At 44.3% G+C, this 23,415-nt stretch overlaps 3 protein-coding genes across 3 annotated transcripts; 2 read left to right on the top strand and 1 right to left on the bottom strand.

The window, feature by feature from the left end:
* Positions 1-2,966: 2,966 nt before the first annotated feature.
* LOC131262912 (epidermal growth factor-like protein) lies at positions 2,967-4,737 on the top strand. Its single transcript, XM_058265010.1, has 4 exons — positions 2,967-3,525; positions 3,608-4,101; positions 4,184-4,366; positions 4,448-4,737. Exons 1-4 carry the CDS (start codon positions 3,166-3,168, stop codon positions 4,593-4,595), a joined length of 1,185 nt encoding a protein of 394 aa, XP_058120993.1. The 5' UTR covers positions 2,967-3,165; the 3' UTR covers positions 4,596-4,737.
* Positions 4,738-7,616: 2,879 nt separating this feature from the next.
* LOC131262911 (fibrillin-2-like) lies at positions 7,617-11,947 on the top strand. The gene is made up of 5 exons (XM_058265009.1): positions 7,617-7,708; positions 7,798-7,986; positions 8,454-9,325; positions 9,885-11,337; positions 11,416-11,947. Exons 1-5 carry the CDS (start codon positions 7,617-7,619, stop codon positions 11,771-11,773), a joined length of 2,964 nt encoding a protein of 987 aa, XP_058120992.1. The 3' UTR covers positions 11,774-11,947.
* Positions 11,948-16,938: 4,991 nt separating this feature from the next.
* On the bottom strand, positions 16,939-21,325 carry LOC131264167 (fibrillin-1-like). Its single transcript, XM_058266455.1, has 7 exons — positions 21,192-21,325; positions 20,998-21,118; positions 20,757-20,917; positions 20,397-20,674; positions 19,683-20,306; positions 19,481-19,606; positions 16,939-19,100 (listed from the first exon to the last, which is right to left on the bottom strand). The coding sequence occupies exons 1-7, from the start codon at positions 21,323-21,325 to the stop codon at positions 16,939-16,941; spliced, it is 3,606 nt and encodes a 1,201-aa protein (XP_058122438.1).
* Positions 21,326-23,415: the final 2,090 nt, after the last annotated feature.

Genomic DNA, 23,415 nt, shown 5'->3' with positions numbered 1-23,415 from the left:
ACGGTAGTTTGGTGAAATTATAACAAAAGTTATAGTAACATGATTAGCACTAGTTCATTTAATTCGTGTCTTGGCAGGTTGAATATGGCAACACTCTGCACTTCACAAATTGTCTTCCAAATTACAGATAAAGTGTTTCGGTCAAGCAATATTCTTTTACGGCTCCCGAATTAGAACTTACGAAAACAGTTGGGAATTAAAGTTAAGCCAAAACTGAAAATATTTTTTGTAAAAACACTTAATCTGAAGTATGAAATTGTGACAAATGCCATATTGTGGGTGATTTACGCTCGTGTACATTTCCGGAATAGTCGCTCAGCTGCTACTCACAGCGCCCTCTGTTTGTGAATGAACTAAGCGTTATCAGACCTTTTCCAGAAACAAGTTTCTATATTTATTATAAGTTCGCGCGACAGGTTTTTTTTTTAAATTATGCTGCTGTTAGTGGGCAACTAGTGATGGAATTCCGGATCTGTACGTACTTAATGACATGCTAAAAACGATGAAAAGTGTCACAGCCCTTGCAATCGGTGCGACTAATACTCAATCGATGTGTAACAACCTGACTGGCTTGCAGTAGCATACATTGTTTACTTGATTATGTATGAGTGTGGAGAATGATAAGAAAGCCAGTAAATTTCTACTAGTTGAGTCCAACACGCATTTTATTAGCCACAGTTCAATAAACACTATTCATCCAAGACTCTCAACGATATTTTGATCGATCAACGAGACGAAGTGAACAATGGCTGAGACAGATTTCTTTGTGTATTTTCTGCTGGGTTTAATACTGTTGTTGTTGATCGTCGTTGCGTATATGACGTACTTGCTAGGAAAAGGAAGGGTTTTATTAGAATCTGCGCTTAAAGGTTCTTCCACCATACCTGCTCAGTGCAGGCGGAATCTTCCAGTGTCCCCGGAACAAGGTTTCGAATTTAGCAAAGGTGAGTTTCACAAACCCTTTTTTTAAACAAACCAAAAACGTGTTCACTATTTTATTAGAAAACAGGTCGTGTGAGCAAGAAGAATCGATTGAATCAGTGCCAGGCGCATCAGCACCACCGAAGGAAATTGTTTATGCTGAACCAAGTAAGCGCTCCAGACATCTAGTTTTGGTATACAAGCTTAAGAGGATCTGTTTCATATTAATCATTGAAATCATCATAATGACTGATGTGCTCATTAAATTTGCCGGAATTTATCAAAAGTATGTTTTATTATTTTCCAGATGTTAATGCGGTACCTTCTACTAACGCCACCGAGACTGTTCAAAGAGATGAATTCCTCTATGAAGAAATCGAACCAGATAACAGTACTTTCAGAATGTACAAATTGTAACAAAATTTGCGCATAAGTGTATACAACAATATCAAACGATTAGTGCTGACGGACTAGGTGACAATGATTCAATGTAAACTCTATAACCAAATAAATTTAATTATCATTATAAATTCATGCATTCGTCCAGAAAACATTCAAATACTTTCACGGTGATTCATTGCACAAAAAGTCTTATGGTCCAATATCACTTCGAAGTTACCGAAGCGATAAGAAACTCCGTACTGAAGTCAAAGGTTCTTACTAGTTCCCCCCAATGAAACGAAATAGTCAAAAGTGTTCTAGCAAACTGAAACAAAGGGTTTGTTTATCCCCCGGGCCTTTTAAAACATACAAACTCAGACGGTGGAAAAGAGTGATTCAAGCAGTTCTAATATACTCAATCAAAAGCCTCGATAGTTGTTAAGAAAGTATTGTTGTTTGAAGGTGCTGTACTTTTCGGATTTCTTGAAGATGCTTGATAAGCTGACTTTAATTATTATCTGCTGCATGGGAGTCGTAATAGCACTGCTGCTTTTAGTGATTTTATGTATGTTCTACTGGAATTGGAAACGAAGTGCATCTGTTCAACCGATAAACATGAATGCTCCCACCGAGCCAGCGACATCTACGTCCATCGAAATCCCAAGACCAGTTTCGTTCGCCCGACGAAAATCACTAGACCTATTGGCTGGCCCTTCAGCAATTAAAGAGGAACACTATGAAGTTGTTGAGAGTATGTACTGCATGGTTTTGTTCTGATCAATAGCTTACAATAATCTCTCTACTGTGTTTTAAGGACACACGTTAGCTGTGGAACGCAAATCATTTGACCCATTACCAGTCCCTCCAACGAATCCAGTGCTATACGGTGAACTTTTTGAGAGTAAGTACTACATATCTCGATTTCTTTCACAAACTTTCTAGGATTTCTATCCATGTTCACAGGCCCATACGATGTCCCATCAAATAACAATAGAGTGAGCAATTACAGCGCAGATGATATCTATGAAGAACTTCACCCGATTTATAAACGCTAGGACGATCTACGGACAACAAACAGATATTTTTCTAACATTCTCAGCGATGAAGTGTATTTTAGTAATAAGTTATTTAGGTTTGCGAGTACATGTGAATAACCAGAAATGATATGCAGTTACAAATCAGTACCCGTCATACGAAGTTAGTCATTTGGTTGAAAATTGTTTACTGGGCCAGTTCGTGCGTAGCTTGTTTTTATAGCATACTTTTGACTTCTGAAAATTTAAAATAAATGAAGTTAAAATATATTTCAAACAAATGTTTTCACCCAATCCTCATTGTCGTAGGAATAACCCTCCACAACCACGGTACAACTGCAGGTTTCATTAGATTGGCAAGTTTTTTTATACAATATATTTATCCATCAATCAACTGGTTTTGCCTGCGTATGGAATTTCCCTCTTGATGATCTACTGATGTTTCTTCTACGTGGAAGTAACCTGCTGATCCGTTCATGTACGTGTGACCATTTGTGTCGTTCTTAGGCGTACTTTTTAATCTGTACAGAATGTGGCCACAGAGTTCCGAAGCGACAATTACATCATTGCCTGAATACTTCGCCTACGGCACAAAAGCGACAACTACCACACATAGCCAACATTGGTAGCACGATCGCAGCTCGTCGGATAGCGTCATCTTGTTGTAAACACTTGACCGTCGGACAGCTGCCGGCCAAGCACTCCCTCTATCTGCGTTCTAAGCAAAGTTGATAAAGCGTCGGACAGGGGCAGTGAATTAATCCTCCCGGAACCGTCTTAGCGCGCGGTCGAAGTTCTTTTGCATAGTACGGCCGTTCTGCTTTTTCGAATGGAAAGTTTCAAGTGGTGTCTGCTGGTGGCGGTAGCCCTGACGTGCCAGTTTGGGCTCGCCCTCGGCCAGGAAGGTGTGAAAACGTGGCGCAAAGGTGGCGGTAGTGTCGGTGGTGTTAAAGGTTCCCACGGTCCAAGCGATCCGGCACTCAATGGAAGTGTTGTACCGATGGAAGTGAGGCCCGGCCAGAACCAGACTTCGATGAGCCTGCACCGCTCGAATGATTCCGTCAGCGCATTCGATCGGTTCATGAATAAAACAAAGGGTGAAATTCCGAGCGGAGTGTGCTTCGAGGAGATACCGACGGTCTCACTACTGAAGGATAATCATCGTGGGGACGTCCCACTTGGGAATGGCGTAAGTCCCTTTGCGGTGGAGAGCCAGAACAGAACGTTATTTGATGAATTAAATGACTTTCACTCCATTGCTCCTTTCCCAGTCCAATCCATCGCTGAGCCGCGTGCAGGTGTGTTGTCCCGGATACGAGCGTAATGTGCACAACTTCCGCAAGTGCGAACCGGTGTGCGTGGAACCCTGCCAGAACGGGCTCTGCGTTGGGCCGGAAACTTGCCAGTGTTACCCGGACTTTGTGGTGAACCAGCGAGGCCAATGTGTACCGACATGTCCGATCGGATGCGATCATGGAGTATGCGAACCGGGAACGGGAGTATGCCGTTGCAACGAGGGATACGAGCTGGAGCAACCTGGCGGGAAGCTGTGCGTACCGAAGTGCACCGGAGGCTGCGGAGAGGGTCGCTGCGTCGACGTGGAGCGTTGTGAGTGTAATCATGGATACGGTTTTGATCCACAGCTTAAATGCGCTCCAAAGTGCGAGCGAGGTTGCCTGGGTGGAACATGCGTAGCGCCTAATGTCTGCACGTGCAACGCTGGATACGAGCAGACAGACACAGGCTGTGAACCCGTTTGTTCTAAGTAAGTAAGATAACAAATAACCCATCTGCTGTTTACATTATCCCACCAACTGAAAGCATTCTTCATGTAATCTCTCTTCCAGTGGTTGTTTCCATGGTGTATGCACCGCACCGGAAACGTGCACCTGTAAGCCGGGCTACAAGATGTCCACCGATGGCCAATGTACGGCGTCCTGCGATCAGCCGTGCCTAAATGGGGAGTGCACTGGACCGAACGTTTGCAGCTGCAAACGGGGATACACCCTGGACGAAGTAAACCCTTTCCAGTGAGTGTATTCGAGTGTGCAGAATATGTGGATGAGCCAATCACTGACACTTTCTTATCATCTTCTTTTATCTCCATCCAGCTGCATCCCACACTGTGCCAACGGATGTCCCAACGGAGTTTGCTCCGGTCCGAACATGTGCCTCTGTAACGCAGGATACGTGAAGGACCGTTCGCTAAAAGGAAGTCAGGCCTGTGTGAAGCGCTACGATACCGCAACGAAGTCGTAGGCAGGGAATCCCGATAACAGCACGACCATAACGCAACCATCTACCGTGCTTAAATTCGTCGAGTATGATACACTCCTTGCGAAACTTTGCGGTCCAGAACGACTTTGTTTGATAACGATTATCGCCATGTGAAATGCACTTTGTCGCCGAACAGCGAAACAACTGAGTTGAAATAATCTTTTGACACACGAAAACGAATCAAAGTATAAAAATACATATAATAAATATTGTTCTACATTGTACTCTTCCGAATTAAAATATCCATAAATATGCATTCCACTCCAGTATTTTATCTTCATGTTCAAACGTAAATTTTTATACCGTTTTACCCTCGTTATCTATTCCGATTTTTCAGGAATCAGTTTTTGTTGTTTAGTAGAATTGTGTTCTATTTCTTAGTGTAAATATAGCAAACGTTCCGTAGCGTCATGCATTACAACGGAAACTTGTTATTCTTTTTCGTATATTTTTAACATCAAGTTTCATTTTTAAAACATTTTCAACTGCGTTTCCCTTAGTTCCCATGTTAGTGGAAAAAAAATTTACGCACTTATAGTTTTGTGGAAACGAGTGGAGCAGCCCATAATTTAATTGAAGAAAACAGTTTAGATTTGAAACAAAGTCCACTGTTTGTTTAGAAAACTAACGTGTGTTTTCTTTTTGATATATTTGCAAAATACAATGAAAACCTAGCAATTTAGCTGCTTTAATGTTGAAGACGATATCAATCGACTCTTTGATTGATCTTTTCAGTGATTGATTTATGTATTCATTTGAAATTTTCGGAATAGACAGCAGATTAAAACAAAGAATTTTCTAGCTGCACACCACAACTATTTTGCAAAAGAATATCTCTATGGTTTCAGTATCTTGTTCAACAAGTGTTCCTAAAGCGCAACGTGTTTCTTTAGCAGAACATTTTGGAAACCACAATCATCTGAAGAACCCCAAATCTGCGCGTATGACACATTTTCTGAGAAGTTTGCGTTTCTGCGTATTGCCATGACTTCTCTGATAATATTTATCATAAGCTACATAAATAGTTTGGACGGACTAAACTTTAATAAAAACTTGTTTTCGTTACCATTTCTTATCATATTTTTGCAACGCATGTCTTGCAGTTGTTTCGTTTTGTTTGTTCAATATCGTTTTTTTGTTTGTTCAATATGTTGAATGCGAAACGGATGAAAATATTTGCACAATAATTACTTTAGTCACCCTCCGGTATTCAAAACGGCTCACCACCGATTTGCAATATACCATCTTACGCTCATAGCAACTCTCTTCGGAGAGAGACCTTGTGACCTTCGCAAGGAGAGAACATCGCCTAGTGGGTGTTTTCCCACATAAAACAAATTAGTTAATTAGTTAATTAGCTTTGTTAGTTAATTTACGCTTTAAAAAAATAAAATTGTTTATTTGTTTATGAGTTTATATATCACTTACGATTTTGCTACTTTGAAGAGCTCTTCATATTTGAAATTATGTAATGAATATAGAAAAATGATAAAACAATCGTACATAGATTTAACAATTTTCTAAATTTTTCAAAGGATCTTCCTAGGAAAATAAACTAATCTTGCTCTGTTGTTTCGAATCGTATTACGGGGTTAATCAAGTCACCAAGTCTGAGGTAGAATACTCTGTTATATTCTGTGGAAAATTTACATGTTTCATTGAAAAATTCTGTATGTGAACATGAACCATATGTAGCCTTCATGTTTTTTGCTGAAAACATTTGCTATGTATTCCAGATGCCCGACTTAAGGCCTGCCGTCCGGTTCTTGATTATGTTGCAATCACAGTCCATTTGTTTGTACACTGTTTATTTTTTCTCATTTTTCATTCCCCAACAATCAATAATCAAAGACCGACATATGCTCCTTGGGGTGGATTAATTATTCATAAAGCCAAGTGTTTAATTGAAACAAATAAATTAGCCCTCGGGAAGTGGATGGTTTCTTATCGGTGTCGACAGGGGCAAAACACCAAGCCACAACCACAAGCATGCGGTGTGACACAAATAGCTGCTGCTGATGAATCGCGCCCTTAACCCTTCACAAACCGTTGCTTGCTTTGCCACATGAACTTCCCATAGGCGCCCTATACTCGTTCGTTACGGGATTTCTGATGCGTTTGGTTTTGGTCTACCCATTTTCCATATCCAGAAACCCATTCGGCGGCCCATTAGAACACCCATTAAGTCCAGCCAGCTCACATCGGCCCAGAAGCGTTCGATTGTTGTCCCTTTGATGGTAGTGGCGCTGCCTGACTCGCCAAGTGGGGAGAAAAAGGGAGCGCATGTTCTGCTGCCTAGCGCGTGTGATGCATTTCAATTGCAGCGAAGGGAAGTCTGTATTTCATTCTTCGTTTGTTGTGTTTTTTTGTTATGCAAAACGCACTTATAAACCATACGGCGGACGTTAATGCCGTAGGGATGTAAACTCGACGGTGAAGTGTGCGAAGGAAGGAGATTTTTTGTGTGTAATATTGTGTGTGTAAGAGGTTAGAAGACGTAACGCAGCCCAGTACAAGTCAGCGAAGGCGCGGAAACGCCATCAGCATTCTGATAAGTCTTGTGCGATCGCTCCGACGTCCGAGCCGCTTTTCTCGCACATTCTCCGCAGAGAACCTTTGCGGAGGAACGGAATAAATCATTCGGCAACGACCATTTCCCTTCGATAGACTGAGGCAATCTCGTCACAGCGAGGCCACCGGAATTTCGATCAAGTGTGTGGTATCGATCGACGGCGTTAAGAATTCCTACGACAAAGGAAGCGTCACCAAGCGGCGGGCGGAAGAAAGCCAGAACTGCACAAGAAGCCAGGCACGGGCACGATATTGATCGTGCGGGTCGCTGTTGAGCGTCAGTACGCTTCCGAGCAGGGACAACGCTGGACGTCTCTTCAGCCTGCTTCGAATCAAAGTCGAGAGTGAGAGTGTCAAGAGTGATTGACGTGAGGATCGTCTAAGTGATAGAAGAAGTCGTAGTGTACGATCCTCCGTACAGGAGCTGCTACCATGATCGGATTAAGGTTTACAGTGACGGGTTTCCTGTTGGTGATGGCACTCTCCACCACAGTGTTTGCTGCTACGTGCTCCAACACGACTGCGTAAGTGTTAACATAGTGCAAAACTATCTGGTATTTTTTTAACTAGTGCAAAATCTTCTTGAAATAAACGCATTTCTCTCCACCTATAGCACAATACGAATAGAAATGAAGAATGGTAAACGAAAACCGATCATAGAAACGCCATGCTGCAGTGGTTACAAACGACAGCGGGATAGAAAATGCATACCCATATGCTCTCAAGCGTGTGAGAACGCCATCTGTACAGCACCGGAATATTGCACCTGTAAACCTGGTTTTACGAAACTATCGGACTACAGGTAAGAAGGATGATGTCTCACACTAAATTAGAGGGACGAGAAAAATATAAAGATTCTGATTAGTTTAAGAACACAATTAATTGAAGTGATACCAGCACCAGACTATTTTTTTGGATCAATAATTTGTTACTATTATTGTTTAAAAACAAATCATCCCAAGAAACTTGTGTTCACGCACGTGGGAGATGATTTATTTTTAAATCAATTGGTAAGGAGCTTCTGTACGAGTTATATTTCTTGGAATGATAATCCCTTGACCTTACAGACATGCTTTATGCAATAAAATTAGTGCTGCACTCTTTAATCGTTTTTCATAGCGGAAATGGAATCGTCAGTACGGTTGAAGTGAAGGTATTGATAACAGTTCTCACTTCGAGGATGCGTTTTACGCAATGTTTCTTCCGATTTTCTCGTTGTTCGTTGTGTCATTCTTATCACATTTTGCTCATTCTTTTGCCCCGGTTCAGATGTATTCCGCACTGCGAAGACTGCGATAACGGTATCTGCACAAGACCGGGCTTCTGCCAGTGTCACTACGGGTACACCAAGGCCGAGAACGGGGCATGCGTGCCCGAGTGCAACAACTGCGCCAACGGATTCTGTTCCGACCCTAACGTATGCCAATGCCACGATGGGTACGAGTTCCAGGGATTCGGTGAGGCACGATCCTGCCGGCCCGTCTGCAAGGGAGGCTGCCTCAACGGCCAGTGTATTGCTCCGGACGAGTGTCTGTGTGCGGAAGGCTTCACCAACGACGGTTCGACGGATGAGTGTGTTCCGGTGACCTCACCGAAACCGCCGCCTCCTCGCTGCCAGGAAGGATACGAGGAACGAGATAGCGAGGATGCGGGCAACGTGACCTGTGTTCCGATCTGTTCCGAGCCGTGTCGAAATGGAACCTGCGTTGCACCCGACCGTTGCGAGTGTTTGGCTGGGTTTTCGACGGAAAATTCAACCTCCCCGTTCGTCTGTCAACCGGTGTGCTCCGGAGGGTGCGTGCACGGAGATTGTGTTGCACCGGGAAAGTGCATTTGCCACGCGCAGTACGGGAAAATCGGCGACGAGTGTATACCGCTGTGTGAGAAGTGTTCGCTCGGGCAGTGCGTCGCTCCGAACGTTTGTGAGTGTGATCGTGGATACCGGCTGATCGAGGGAGACTGCGAGCCGATCTGTGAAACGGAGTGCAAGAATGCCGTTTGCACCGGACCGAACGCATGCACTTGCCTGCCCGGGTACAACTACACCGACATCAACGCGCTGTTCGACTGTCTGCCGGTTTGCGATGAGGAGTGCATCAATGGAAAGTGTGTCGCTCCACAGACGTGCCAGTGCAACGAAGGTGAGGATATGAATCGTTCCTTAAGGATGTGAGGAGTGCATTGAGAACTGTTTTATCAAAAAACAAACAGTACACTGTTGAAGCAAAGTACCGAAAAAGTACCAAAATAGAAATGAATCATCTTTCGCCGAAAATTGTGTCAAAGTGCAGTCAGTAGGAAGAAACTGAGATAAAATACTTCGTCACAACATTTTTATCGCTTGCAGTTAGCAATTTTTGTGACTTCCTATTAATTACTAATGATTCATTTTGCTTCTACGTATCAAACGTGGTTTTGTTTTGCTTTGCAATTTTTGGGTAGATGTGTTTGATACCGTTTCAATAACGGAAGTTTTTATCTTTACATTTTATTTTTAGCATATGGCATGAATAATAATTTGCAATACTCATTTTTTCCGTATTTGATGTAGTTGAGTTTTGCGATTGAGTTTCAAGTTTTATGAATCACTTTTATAACGTAATGTTAAACTCTCTAAGCGAACCAATATTCGTCCGTGGAACTAAGATCATATCTGAAATATAATTCTAATATGTTTTCCGGTACTTCGTCCCCTTGTAGGGTACGTGCAAGATGAAGACGTGCGTTCGAAATGCCTCCACCCGGTGGAAGTGTGTCGTAAACGATGCAGCAATGGTCAGTGCCATGGTGCGGAATGCTACTGCGATTCGGGCTACGTGAAAAGTCCCACCGACGGCCATTGCGAGAAAACGTGCCAGTTCGGTTGCACCAACGGTGACTGCAACGCGGGCGAATGCCTGTGCCACGATGGATACCGCCTGTCCTCCGACAACAGCTCGCTCTGCGAGCCGATTTGCGGTGAGGACTACGACTATGCCGGTACCGGCTGCGTCAATGGTCGGTGCGTGCGCCCCAACGTGTGCCAGTGTGACGATGGGTACGAGTTTGTCGACGCCAACCAGACTCGCTGCGAGTCGTCGGAAGAGATCGCCCGGAAACGCCAGCTAAAGGAGCGTGTGGCGAAGTGCAAGCAGAACTGTATGAACGGGATGTGTAGCGGAGGACAGTGCGTGTGTTTCACGGGTTACGGCCAGCCGGAAGGCAACCCGTGTACCTGCGTTGCGAGCTGCAAGGAACCGTGTCAGAACGGGACCTGTGTCAAACCCGATCGCTGCGAGTGCCTCACAGGGTTCGAGTTCGTCGAAGGAAGCAACAGTGTGTGCCGATCGAAGGAGGACCTCGCAAGGGAAGCGAACGAGTTGTGCGAGTCGCGCTGTCAGAATGGAGCCTGCGGTGATGGCATCTGTCACTGTATGATCGGCTATCGCGCTTCACCGGAGGATCCTTTCGTGTGCCTCGCGGTCTGCAATAGGCCATGCGTGAACGGAACTTGTGCCGGAAACGATCGTTGTCACTGCGCGGAAGGCTACAGTCTCAGCGTGACGGACGACCATCTTTGCGAACCGATTTGTTACCCGCCGTGTAGCAACGGAGCGTGCGTTGGACCGGACCAGTGTGCCTGCCATCCTGGCCACATTCCCGGGGAGGACAAAAACTCCTGCAAGAGAGAAGAAACTCCGGAGGAAAAGGCTGCCCGAGTGAGACAGGCTGAGTGTTTGCGAGAATGCCGCAACGGTGTGTGCGCGGAGGGTGTCTGCAAGTGTGTGGAGGGTTTCTACCACGAACAAGGCAATGTGCTTCGATGCGAGCCATTCTGTGAGAAGCCTTGCGAGGCTGGTCGCTGCATTGGAAACAATACTTGTGAGTGTTTCAAGCAATACGTGCTGACGGAGAAGTTTGTCTGTAGTCCTGTTTGCACAGTCGATTGCGGGAATGGCGTATGTGTGGAACCGAATGTGTGCCGCTGTAACGAGGGCTACGAGATGTCCCTGGACAACCAATGCAAACCGGTCTGCGGGCCTACGGGATGCACCAAAGGAGAATGCGTGGGTCCGAATGAGTGCGTTTGTCTGAATGGATATGTTCCAGATGAGGAGGATCCTACTGTTTGCCACCTAGAACCCAAAGTGATCGTCCAGTCTTATGAACAAAGGTATGTAGAAACGGCACCAACCAACGCTCGAGCCGTTAAAGAACGTCGTCGGACGGATCTCTTTCTCTCTCTCCCCAGCGCGAACAACGATTACTTCAAAATATCCTACATCCACTACTTCATACCGGTGATTGCGGCTGCCGCGCTGATCGCGGCCATCCTCATCGGGAAACTGATCGTGCGCAACCGCCAGAAGAACTACCACGTAGGCAAGCTCGGTAACGTAGCGCGGCGACGGACGGCGGACCGGAAACGCGCCGGCGGCAAAGCATTCGGCAAACGTGCCCCCGATGACCGTACCACCGATTATAACGATTACAATCTGGTCGTTCTCTTCCCTACAGAGAGCAAGGAAAACTGTGTCTACTTCATGCCGAACCCGCACTCCCAAACCGACGAGCTGACCAAATTGAATCTCGAAATTGAAACCATTTGAAGCGAGCGGGCCAACGCAACGGAACGAAACACGCTTTTCATTCGGAACGAAATGTAACACGTGACAACAGCACCGAACCCAAACTCATTCACCTCATTCGCTCTCCATATTCGGCTCGTCCGTTGTTGGTGGTTTGCTTGATTTTTGCCACACCTGGAAATGGAAGAAGGAAAAACGGCAAACGGTCTACATGAGTGTGACACAGTCCAGTTTTTCCTTGATGGCTCTCTGTAAATAGATTTGAACGCTGTTGCTTCCTAGGGAGCGACGACAGACCAGCTCCGACGCCTACAACCAACGAGCCGTAACGATTAGCCCTTAGAAACGAAATGTGCTTGTTCCAGAAGCAGAAAAAACGATGATACTCATATTGAAAGCATTGTAACGAATCTAAAAGCTCAATAAAAACTAGTTTCTGGAATTTAAAGGAACATGTATCTAGGCATGTCTTATTGATCATAGAAGAATAAAAATGGCTCCTTCCTGCACAAATCCCAATCATTCCCTTGTTCTTAGTTTTGTTTTGTTCTTCACCTAACATCTTGCTTTCCAGGAAAACAACGAAGTGATAAAACTTTCCTTTTAATCTTTATTGTTCCGATCTCAAGAAATTCTTATTCAGTACAATATTTAACAAATCAACAACAACCAAAACTCAACGGTTAAAATTCATCTTAAAGAACTCGGAAAATTGATAACTTTTTAAAATTCGTTATTGAAGGTTACCAGAAAACAGGTCAACACAAAACTAAAACAATTTGAAGTAGGTTTGTTTAACCATTGATCTAATCGTTAATTTATTTTAAGAGATGAATGCCCCAGAAAATGAGGATGAGGTAAACAAAATAAAAAACAACTTATTTAACATTAGACCCGAATTCGTAGATATATTCACTCATAGCAAACCAGTTCAGGATGTCGCTATTAACAGAAACTCCCGAATCTTACACGTATGGCTCACATCCTATCAATATTTCGTTTCTAAGAATAGCAAAGACTTGTTTTGATATCCGTTATCTCAAAAGGAAAGTAGTGCAGAATATAATTTACCCAAATTTTTAAAATATTCTCATGAACCGTTCTTATCGTATTTTGGGGATACTTCTGACCAACGTCCAAATGCGACATCTATGATATTTTTACTAAACAGCTTGCTACTTAGGTGAGGTTCATTTTATCTGCGCCCATCTTAAGTTGATAGTGCCATATCTATTAGAATGTTTCCATTCAAATAAATGGCGTTGATTCCTCTGGAGATACGATAAAAACACAAAATAATTGCATGCAGTAAATGTTATTGTAATGATACATCAGTTAACTAAAAAAATTGAACGATCTATCAAGCGATCTTAAGCCATAACCGACAAATTTTTTTTTTTTGGCATGATATTCAGTTTATGTGTGCCTACACGGTCGATTGCTGATACCTTATCTTCATTGGGTGGACACGAACTGTCTAACAATATTACACCTTTCAAATTTGTACTGAGCACAAAGGAAATGCGTACAATATGGACTGCACTGCAACATAGAAATGTAAAAAAAGGAAATGCAACTCTTGATGATGTTATGAACGAAATAACATTAGATTTTACAATGTTTTGCATGAAAACACGTAAAGCAACAACAAGAACTATGTGTTCTACGGGAACATAAATATTGTGGGAAAAAACAACCGCACGATACTAATTTACATTATCACACGGAATTTCCGAGGATGTGAGCCATTGAGATGAATTTGTTTTTTTTTTATTTTTTGAGTAATGTGTAAAACCCAACACTAGTCAGCGCAGAAACAGTCCACGGCCCAGATAGGCCTTGCGCAACCGTTATAAAATCCCAAAATTATTTTCAAGCGTCAGTTTGCTTCCGAGCAGGGACAACTTTAGACATGCATGTTGCGCTAGCGAGGTTCTAACGATTCTTCAACTACAAACGGGTGCTTCAGGTCGAAGTCGAAAGTGAGAGTGCCAAGCGTGATTGCCGGGAGGAAAGGATCGTCTAAGTGATTGAGAAAGTCGTAGTGTACGCTCCTCCGATCTTAAGCCAGGTACCTCTGACATGCTCAATCTAAGATGGACAACGACGGGTTTCCTGTTGGTGATGGCTCTCTCCTCCACAGTGTTTGCTGCCACTTGCTCCAATACGACCGTGTAAGTGTCAGCATAGTGAAAACTAGTTATACGTGGCAGAATCAATACGTTTCTCTCCACCTATAGCACAGTACGAATGGAAATGAAGGATGGTAGACGAAGAGCTATTATACATGTGCCATGCTGCAAAGGATACAAACGGCAGCGTACAAAATGCATTCCGATATGCTCTCAAGCGTGTGAGAACGCCATCTGTACAGCACCGGAATATTGCACCTGTAAAGCTGGTTTTACGAAACTATCGGACTACAGGTAAGAAAGGAAATTATATAGTAATATAATTAAATTTGATTTGGTTTACAAGATTTTTTTCACGTGAGAGTAAAATTCGACCAAGCTAGGAATGTTTAGGGGAATCCATGCGAGTTATATTTGTAGAATCGATAATACCGTGACCTTTCAGGCACGCTTTATGTGAGGATGCGTGTTACGCAATGTTTCACCCGATTTCCTAGTTGTTCGTATACAGTTCTTATTATATTTTGCTCACTCTTCCGTCCCGGTTCAGATGTATTCCGCACTGCGAAGACTGCGATAACGGTATCTGCACAAGACCGGGATTCTGCATGTGCCACTCCGGGTACACCAAGGCCAACAACGGAGTATGTATGCCCGAGTGTTACAACTGTACCAACGGATTCTGTTCCGACCCCAACGTGTGCCAATGCAACGATGGTTACGAGTTTGTTGACGTCAACCGGACACGCTGCGAGCGGTTAGAAGTGATCGTGAAACGTGAGGAAAAATAACGCGTGGCCATGTTCAAGCAGAACTGCATCAACGAGGTGTGTGACGATGGACAGATCCCTTTAACCTGTGCCGTTCGCTGCGAAGAACCATGTCAAACCAGAACCCGTGGTGATATTCGTCGAAGGAAGCAACAGCATTTGCCGGTCGAAGGAGAATCTTGCGAAGGAAGCAAACTACTAGAATACATCACGCTGAAAAACATGGAGGCTTGTCTTAGCTAAATAAGTTAATTTGTACCATGCAGCAGTTGAAAGGGAGGCAATAAGTTAAATTAAAAATAAATAAATGAATTTGATTCATGATGTGTGTTTTAGTAATTTTGTTCATAAACCGGGGTCGGAAATTCAAAGTTCAGAATGTTCAGTGTACGTTACTCTGCTATTGAAAGATCACATAATATCAATTCGAAATATTCTACATGTAAAGCCTGTCTCATAGTAAATTGAGCCAAAGAAAGCGCGCTACTGTGGCGCCTCTAGTAGCGTTAGCCGGAAACTAATATTTTTAGTAGTATTAGTGAATAGTAACAATGAAGTTGTGAAAGTTTCAGACCTGTACTATTGTTTTTCGCTAAATGCCGTATAATGGAAATTGAACGACCAAAAATAAATCCGCACAAAATACTATAGCACCAAGGCAAATGAGCAAATTGAATATACTGCGAACCCACTAAAATAAAAAACAAAAAAATGACAAGTATTTTTCTTTCGTACAGTTTTATATGAGGTTTGTTAAAAAAATATGTTTTTACTTTTTGCGTGTTCCCTGTTCTTTTAAATTCACGTATTTTGTTTTTGTTTCCTGCATTAACGCCCATGTCATGGATCGGGACACCGTTTTCGCAACCTCCGTTAACTTCCTCTTGCAAAGAACATCTGTAACTGTTTCACCACTTTGTCTAAGACGAAGTTTTGTGATTGCCCAGATTTTTTCGATGGGGTGAAACTCTGGGAAAATTGGTTTTGGTACCAAGTGATCTTATTGGCCCAGTACCACTCCAAGACAACCGTAGAATAATGGCAGGTCGAAAAATCGGCAAAAAAAGTATGTGAATTTATACGAACAGGGATCACGCAAAAAGTAAAAACCTATTTTTATAACAAACCTTATGTATAACTGTACAAAAGAAAAATACTTTTAATTTTTCTTTGCTTTTATTATGGATTCCAGGCCTTGCCAATCTGTCCACCGGCGCTCCAGTTATTTGTGCGGATTTATTTTGGGTCGTTCAATTTCCATTATACGGCATTTAGCGAAAAACAATAGTACAGGTCTGAAACTTGCACAACTTCATTGTTACTATTCACTAATACTACTAAAAATATTAGTTTCCGGCTAACGCTACTAGAGGCGCCACAGTAGCGCGCTTTCTTTGGCTCAATTTACTATGAGACAGGCTTTAATAAATCATCCGACAAAAATCTTTCCTTATGCTATCTTTTATTTTGTCCTTCGTATTAAAAGTTACAGGAGAATGTAGGAAATTTTAAAATTCCATGTTGTGTATTGCTACTATGGGGGTCCACAACCGCCGAACGGTATCACCGGTTAGAAAATCGACCCACGAGCGCCGAGTGCCTCGACAGCGTGATTTCGAATCCCAACCGAAACCGGACCCTCTCTTGCACGAGAGGATCTACTGTAATATAATACAACACATTGTCATACGAAATTTAACACAGTGAATACATTATTCAGAATGAAATTTGTTTATCCTGTGAAATCATTCTATTGTTTGGTCATATAATACACCCCTCAAAAGAAAGAAACGCTTCCCTCACTGTTGCATTTGCTTACGTGGGTAAGAGTTCCTTGTGTCAATTAGGAATCCTATATAATAATTTATGCTTTCAAATGTATAAATGTATGGTTTCATGAATTTTTGTTTTCTGCAGAACCTGTTTATTCCAAATTATTCCTATTTATTGCAAAATAATTATTAGTTTATTAGTTTTGCTGAATATTTTTCACTTAACGACGATTTCTTTGATTTTCAATCATTTCTTTTTTATTGAAGTTCATCGTACTAAAAATAAATAATCCTGGAAACGTATGTAGCTAAGCACACAACATCCTCGGGGTGAAGCAAATGAATACTGCAAACAAAGGACTCAAATCAATCATTTGCTCGTTTCGTACCGTTTTTCTTTTTCTCTTTTTTTTTCTCTCTCTCTCTCTCTCTCTCTCTCTCTCTCTCTCTCTCTCTCTCTCTCTCTATCTATCTCTCGCTCTCTAAACCCACCGGATCGTATCGGTCAGCAGCTAATGGATGGACGTTTCCACGGGGTTACTCTTTTTAAGACACTTGTACAGCAGTACGGAACCGATCACTAGCACGGCCAAGGCGAGCACAGCCACGGCAACAATGATCCAATGGTTGGACTCGACCGACTCCAGCACACCGGCCATCTGAATCTGTTCTGGTTGTGCGGTGCTTTCATTCCCTTTGCTCATCTCCGGAGTTGACGGCATGGATGATGCCAACACCTGTACTCGCTGTTTCGTATCCAGCGCAATGCAAGTGCCATTGGAACTGATCACACCGGATTCGCAGATGCATTCTCTCTTGGACGGTATGGCAAGGAAACCTTCCGGGCAGTTGAAGTCAACCGGGGCACTGTTCTGATCCTCGGACTCTTCATCCTCGTCTGCATCATAATCGTCGCTGACGGAGAACCGACTCCGGAAGGGATTTCCATCTTCGTCCCTATCGGCGGATGTCTCGCAAATGTGTCCATCCCGTAGGTTGGCCCCCTCATCACAGAAGCACCACCCATCGACACATTCGCCTCGTATGCACGGCGGGTCGCATAGACGGCGACATTCCCCATCGGACTCCAGGACGAATCCTCGCTCACAAAGGCACACGTTCGGTTCAGCACAGTACGCTCCTCGACCGCACGGCTCCTCGCAGTACGGTTCACACCGACCGTCGTGTGTTTCAGCGTAGCCGGGCAGGCAGAGGCACACGTTGGGTTGCGTGCAGATACCATTGACACATCCATCACTGCAAACCGGCCGGCAGTGGACGATCGAGTCTGGGTCGCTGATCGCAAGCTGATAGCCATCGTGACACGAGCACACATTGTTCTCGATGCAATCCCCGTGCATGCAGTTCACGAAGCGTTCGTCACACTCAATCGGCGGAGGCAGGGAAGGAGGAGTTGTGGGGCACACTAGAGGTGGTTCGGTCGGGCAAACGGTCTCCGGGCACGGCGTAACCGGAGGGCAAGTGATCGGTACGGTTGGAGGTGCTTTGGTGGTGGGTTTGGTGGGTGGAACCGTAGGACATACCACCTTAGGACAGGGCGTTGGAGGAGGAGGTGGTGGCGGGCATGTGACATTGCATGAGGCGACATCCTCTCGCGGTAGTACCTCGGGGCAGGTGAGCTTAGGACAAATTTCCTGCGATGGTTCCTTGCAAACACACTCGCTCGTGGTGTTGGCTACCTCATAGATGATGACATCGTCATCACACACGACCGGTTCCGGAATGAGTTCACATGTCTGAATCCCTCGCTCGTCGTTGGTGGAGTAGTAGTCGTCGAAGCACCGGCACGAGTTTGGACCTCCGCATATCCCGAACGTACAGTTGACCACGTTAGGATCACAGAACGGAGAGCACTCGCTTGTCGATTGTTCCAGCGTTTCGTCCTCCGTTGGTACAAATCCTTCCAGACACTGGCACACATTCGGTGCCACACACCGCCCGTTGATGCATTCGGGAACACACACCGGCTCACAGCGATCCGTTGCCTCCCTATACACGTACCCATCGTCGCAAAGACACTCGTCGGGCGCGAGACACCGTCCATTGGAGCATCCGTTGGTGCACAGTGGCACACATCTCGCCGTATCGCCATTGTCCGGAACTCGCAGATAGTATCCCTCCGCACACTGACATCGGTTCCCTCCAAGACACACCCCATCGTAGCAGTCGACCACAGCCGGATCACAGCTTGGCTCACACCGATCGCTTCCCGGAAGTCGCGCGAAGCCCTCATTGCAGATGCACGTGTCGGGCGCAATACAAGCCCCGTTTGCGCAACCACCTTCACAGCTTGGCTCGCAGATCGAAGGGAACTGCTCCGAACGGGCGTACCCCGGGTGACACTCGCACCGGCCCTCCTCCACGCAGTATCCGTTGACGCACTGCGACCGGCAAGTCACAGGTTCGCACAACATTCGGCCATTCCGAATGGCCAACGTGTAGCCCTCGTTGCACTCACACACGTTGGGTTGCGTACAGCGACCGTGGGTGCAGTCGACCAGGGACTCCTCGCAGACTGGCTCACATACGCTGGAGCTATTGCCGACGAAGCGGTGTCCGGCTAGGCATTGGCATACATCTGGCCGAATGCAGTATGCGTTGACGCACTTGTTTCTACAGTATGGCGTGCAGATGGACGACTTGGAGTTGATGGCTGCAAATGAGTGGTTTAAAACATTATTCACAAATTCACAATGGTATGCAAACATCCATTCATTATATTTCCTATGTGAACCAGGCATCAAACGGTAATGTTGTGCGGAAGGATAGATTATCAAATAAATATTTACTAGTAGAATATTAAAATTATAGGATAGGAAAGGAGTAGGATCGAAATTCAATCGAAACAACTATGAAATCATAACATATTTTTAATCGATGAAAAAGATCCTTCAAAAATAATATGCGTTGAGTTGAATGTATATGGTGGTCCATGTGTGAACCGCTTAAACATCATATTACATGGTGATCTTAATGTTGTATTAAATGATTTGATCTATCAGATTCAAACTAAAACATATGATAAAGACTTACAGCTGGAGGTGGCATAGTAACCCTTCAAGCATTGGCAGTGATCCGGCGCCACGCAGAGACCATTGGAACAACCGTTGGAACACTTCGGTTCACAAACATTCCTGCTCTTCTCACTCTTGACGTAACCTGAAGGGGTGAAAAAATTGGGAAAGTAAAATTAATGTGTGGTTTACAGATAGTTCTCGGCACAAAAAATTACTACCTTTTTTACAATCACAAACATCCGGTGCGACACAGATTCCGTGTACGCAAGGTTTCGTACAGAGCGGTACACATTTGCTACCCGTCGTCGGATCAAGCTGATAACCGTCGTGACACTGGCATCGGTCTCCCCCCACACATACACCATTCTCGCAAGTGTTCGCGCACCGTGGCTGGCACACTCCGATGGTTTCATTGTAGAGAAACCCTTCGGCGCACTCGCAAACTCCAGGACCAGTGCAAACGCCAGCCACGCAACCTTTCGGACAATCCGGAACGCAAACGTGAGGCGTTGCCTCATCACGGACGCGGTAGTTCCGGTGGCACACGCAAGTATTCGGTGCCACACAGTCTCCGTTGACGCACGGTTCAGAGCAGGCCGACACACACACGGATGTGTCATCTCCGGCGGGACTATAACCGTCGCCACAGCTGCACTTTCCCGGGGCAACACATCTACCTCCTTGGCATGGTTTTAGACACACCGGGACGCAGTGGTTGCTCTCGTCCAGCTCGTATCCTTCGTTGCAGACACATTCATTCGGACCGATGCAGTTTCCGTTAAGACATCCCTCGGAGCAGACAGGTTCACAGGAGAAGTTTGATTGCGTGGATATGGTATATCCTGATACAAATGAAATAGAGGTATGGAAGTATAAGAAATATTTCTAGACTTAATAATAAACTGAACGATGTTGTCTATCTAAAAACTAACCTGCCTCGCACTGGCATACATTCGGTAACACACAAACTCCATGTCGACACTCCTCATCACACTGCGGCACACAGGCATTTTCGTCCGCCGTATCGGGTCGATATCCTTCATCGCATTCACAAACATCCTCGACACATCGCCCAAATCGGCACGAACGATCGCACTTCCGGCGACACACACCACTTCCAGGATCTCTTTCAAACCCATCATCACAGAAGCACACGTTCGGCGCAACGCATTCCCCATTTTGACACGTTGGAATACAAACCGGTTCACAACTGGAAAAATGAGACGGATTAAAAAGGAAGCACTTGGCATGATTAGTACCTCAAATGGACTCTTCACCCGTGCACATCTTACCGGTAATTATGCACTTTCCGGTAGCCGGAATAGCAGTCACAAGTATCCGGTGCGACACACTTGCCAAAAACACAAGGTTCACGACATGTTGGCTCACACTCCGTTCCTACCACGTGATATCCTTCGCAACACGTGGGTTTCTTGCGCACGTCATACCCGAGCTGGAATAGAATTGAACCAACCATGTAATGGAGAACTGTGACACTTGAGTTTATAATATTGTACACTAATAAAAACTCACAGAACACGTCAAGGCTTCCACCATTACCGGGACGCGTATGGTGTTCTCTGAGAACATACAAAAGTACGTTCCATCACCAAATTTTATAATTTCGCTTTTATTTTCCACCAACTTTGGCACCCTGGAACAAGAACACAGGAAAAAGGAAGTGATCACCAGATTTGCAGAACAAAGAATACACACAGGCACCATACTTTTCCTCCTCAAAGCACAGCTTTTCCACCGCCAATCCTGACTGAACTAGCTGCAGCAGCAGCACCGACACTAGACACCATACGGCCATCGAGGACCGTACCAGGCGGGGTGAATTTCCCAACAGTTGCCCCATTCCAAAGAACCAGAACACCACTGGGAGCGCCGGAATCCACAAGTGCGTGAGCGTTCGGTGGCCACCGAATCGTAACTAAATTGTCCCCACAGCAGATTGCTAGCACGCAGGCTACGCAGCCTCCTATTTGCGGAACTACGGGAAGGTTCTAGGCAACGGGAAGATTCTAGGCAACGGGAAATGACCCGTGGTAATCAAAATCGAAATTGGGGATGAACAAAACAGCGAGAAAAAACGACAAATGCGATCTTTCTAGGGTCAGAACGAACAAAACAGCACGCCCCACTCGATCGCCGTCTAAAGATTTCGAACTCCGGGTTTAGTCATACCCTGCTCGAGTACGCTTATCACGCTTGATTATAAAGCACCGGTTACGAAATTCTTGAGAGGATCGCTGGGGAACATGCCCTCAACCCTATGGTTGGTTCGTAATCTTAATTGCTTTCGGTTGACGGTTTTTCCTTGGTTTCTTCTGCCCTTAGTCTACGCACACAGACAGATTATGAACGTCGGTTGGGTAATCTGACATAACTTTCAGTGATGGTGTCAATTTTTCTGCTCTAGGCCGGAAAGACCTTCCAATTTATTGGTTTGAGATCACAGGATTGTGATTGAAGCAGTTCGTCCAATGTCACCGTGTTTTTTATAACATAAAACAAAACAAACAAATTAGTGCCAGCACATAAATTTAACCGACCTCTTCCAACACGCTACATGTTTTCCTTCGCTTAACTTGCGTCATGGTTCAGATGAAAAGATTTTGCATCCTTGGTGTCTACAATGCGACATTAAATTAAAGTCAAAAATGAAATATAAAATTCCATCGATAGCAAGCCATTTCCGCTTGATAACAAGATGTCACCGAAAACAAAACGAGCGTTCTTGTTTCGGGTTGAAGTTCTTTTCGCACGAGGCACTTCCAATCCAGCGTCACAACAAAAATACTCGCTGTTGCATGATGTACGCTATCAATTTGAGATTTACATTTTTCCACCAATCGATTCCAAAATAGCATCGATAGTACGGATGGATGAAGTGTGGCTGGGAGCGAGACCATCCGGCGTTTTCATAGCATTGCTAGGAACGCGCGGGATTGCTTTGTGGTTCAAGTCATCTCTCGCTTGCTCCGTCGTCTTATCAAACAACCCCACGAAATGTTTATGTGGGTCAATCGGATGAGCACCGGGGCTCTAATCGTTTGGATGATGAGCTTGATTTATTTATTTATTTGGAATGCAGCTACCATATGTTTTGTCTTTCTTTGCTACCTTACATTATCACGCTAGTTAACGCGGCATTTTGTGCGAACTGATTAATCCAAATTCATGATCACCAAATCCAAATTCATGGTTCCACTATCCATGATGATGGTTCGATGAACTCTTCTATTCTTCACTTAATAAGATTTTTGGTAAAATTGATTTTATTAGATTTTTGTTTACAAGCTTGACATATTGCGGCAGAAGTAGTTTTTTATTATCATTTCTTATCAAGCACACGCAGTATTAAAAATTCAATCAATCCACTCAAATTTGTCCAGGTTCGTCAAAGGTTAAATGCTTCGTAAAATCGGTGCGCGCCACATCCATAAACAGGAGCCTACAAGCAGAACAACACCACTTACAATACTTGCGCATGGAAAACGAACATTTAAAAACTTACTTAGAAATAGCTGTCGAAAGGTTAAATACACATAGAGTTTTGCTGGCTTCAGAAGAATTAATTCTTTTAGGCAATTGCTTCAAAAATAACATTTCTAATCAAAGCCTTCTCCGTTGGTAAATGTGAAAGTGTAGCGCCCATATAAACTGTAATATTCGATCTCGTGATTTTCTGTTCAGCGGACGTCCATCCGGTTGACTCCAGCTGGTCAAAAACGTTTTCCTTTCCGCGCGACTCATCAGATTCCACAATTCAATGTGCGGCTCAACGGTTCTGGGTTTGAACTTCGCTTTCCGTTTCATGCTGTAAGTTGTTTTGTTTGAAATGCGGCTTTCCGTTGACAGTTTCGTAACGTGACTGCTTTTCTTGAATAATTGTCGTTTTATACAAAACAATTAAAAAACCGATTATCCCACACAGAGTTGTTT

Source organism: Anopheles coustani, chromosome 2 (assembly GCF_943734705.1).
Source record: "Anopheles coustani chromosome 2, idAnoCousDA_361_x.2, whole genome shotgun sequence".
In the NCBI taxonomy this organism is placed as follows: domain Eukaryota; kingdom Metazoa; phylum Arthropoda; class Insecta; order Diptera; family Culicidae; genus Anopheles; species Anopheles coustani.
Note: the sequence above shows the minus strand (reverse complement) of the source record. Positions and strands in the feature narration are given on the sequence as shown.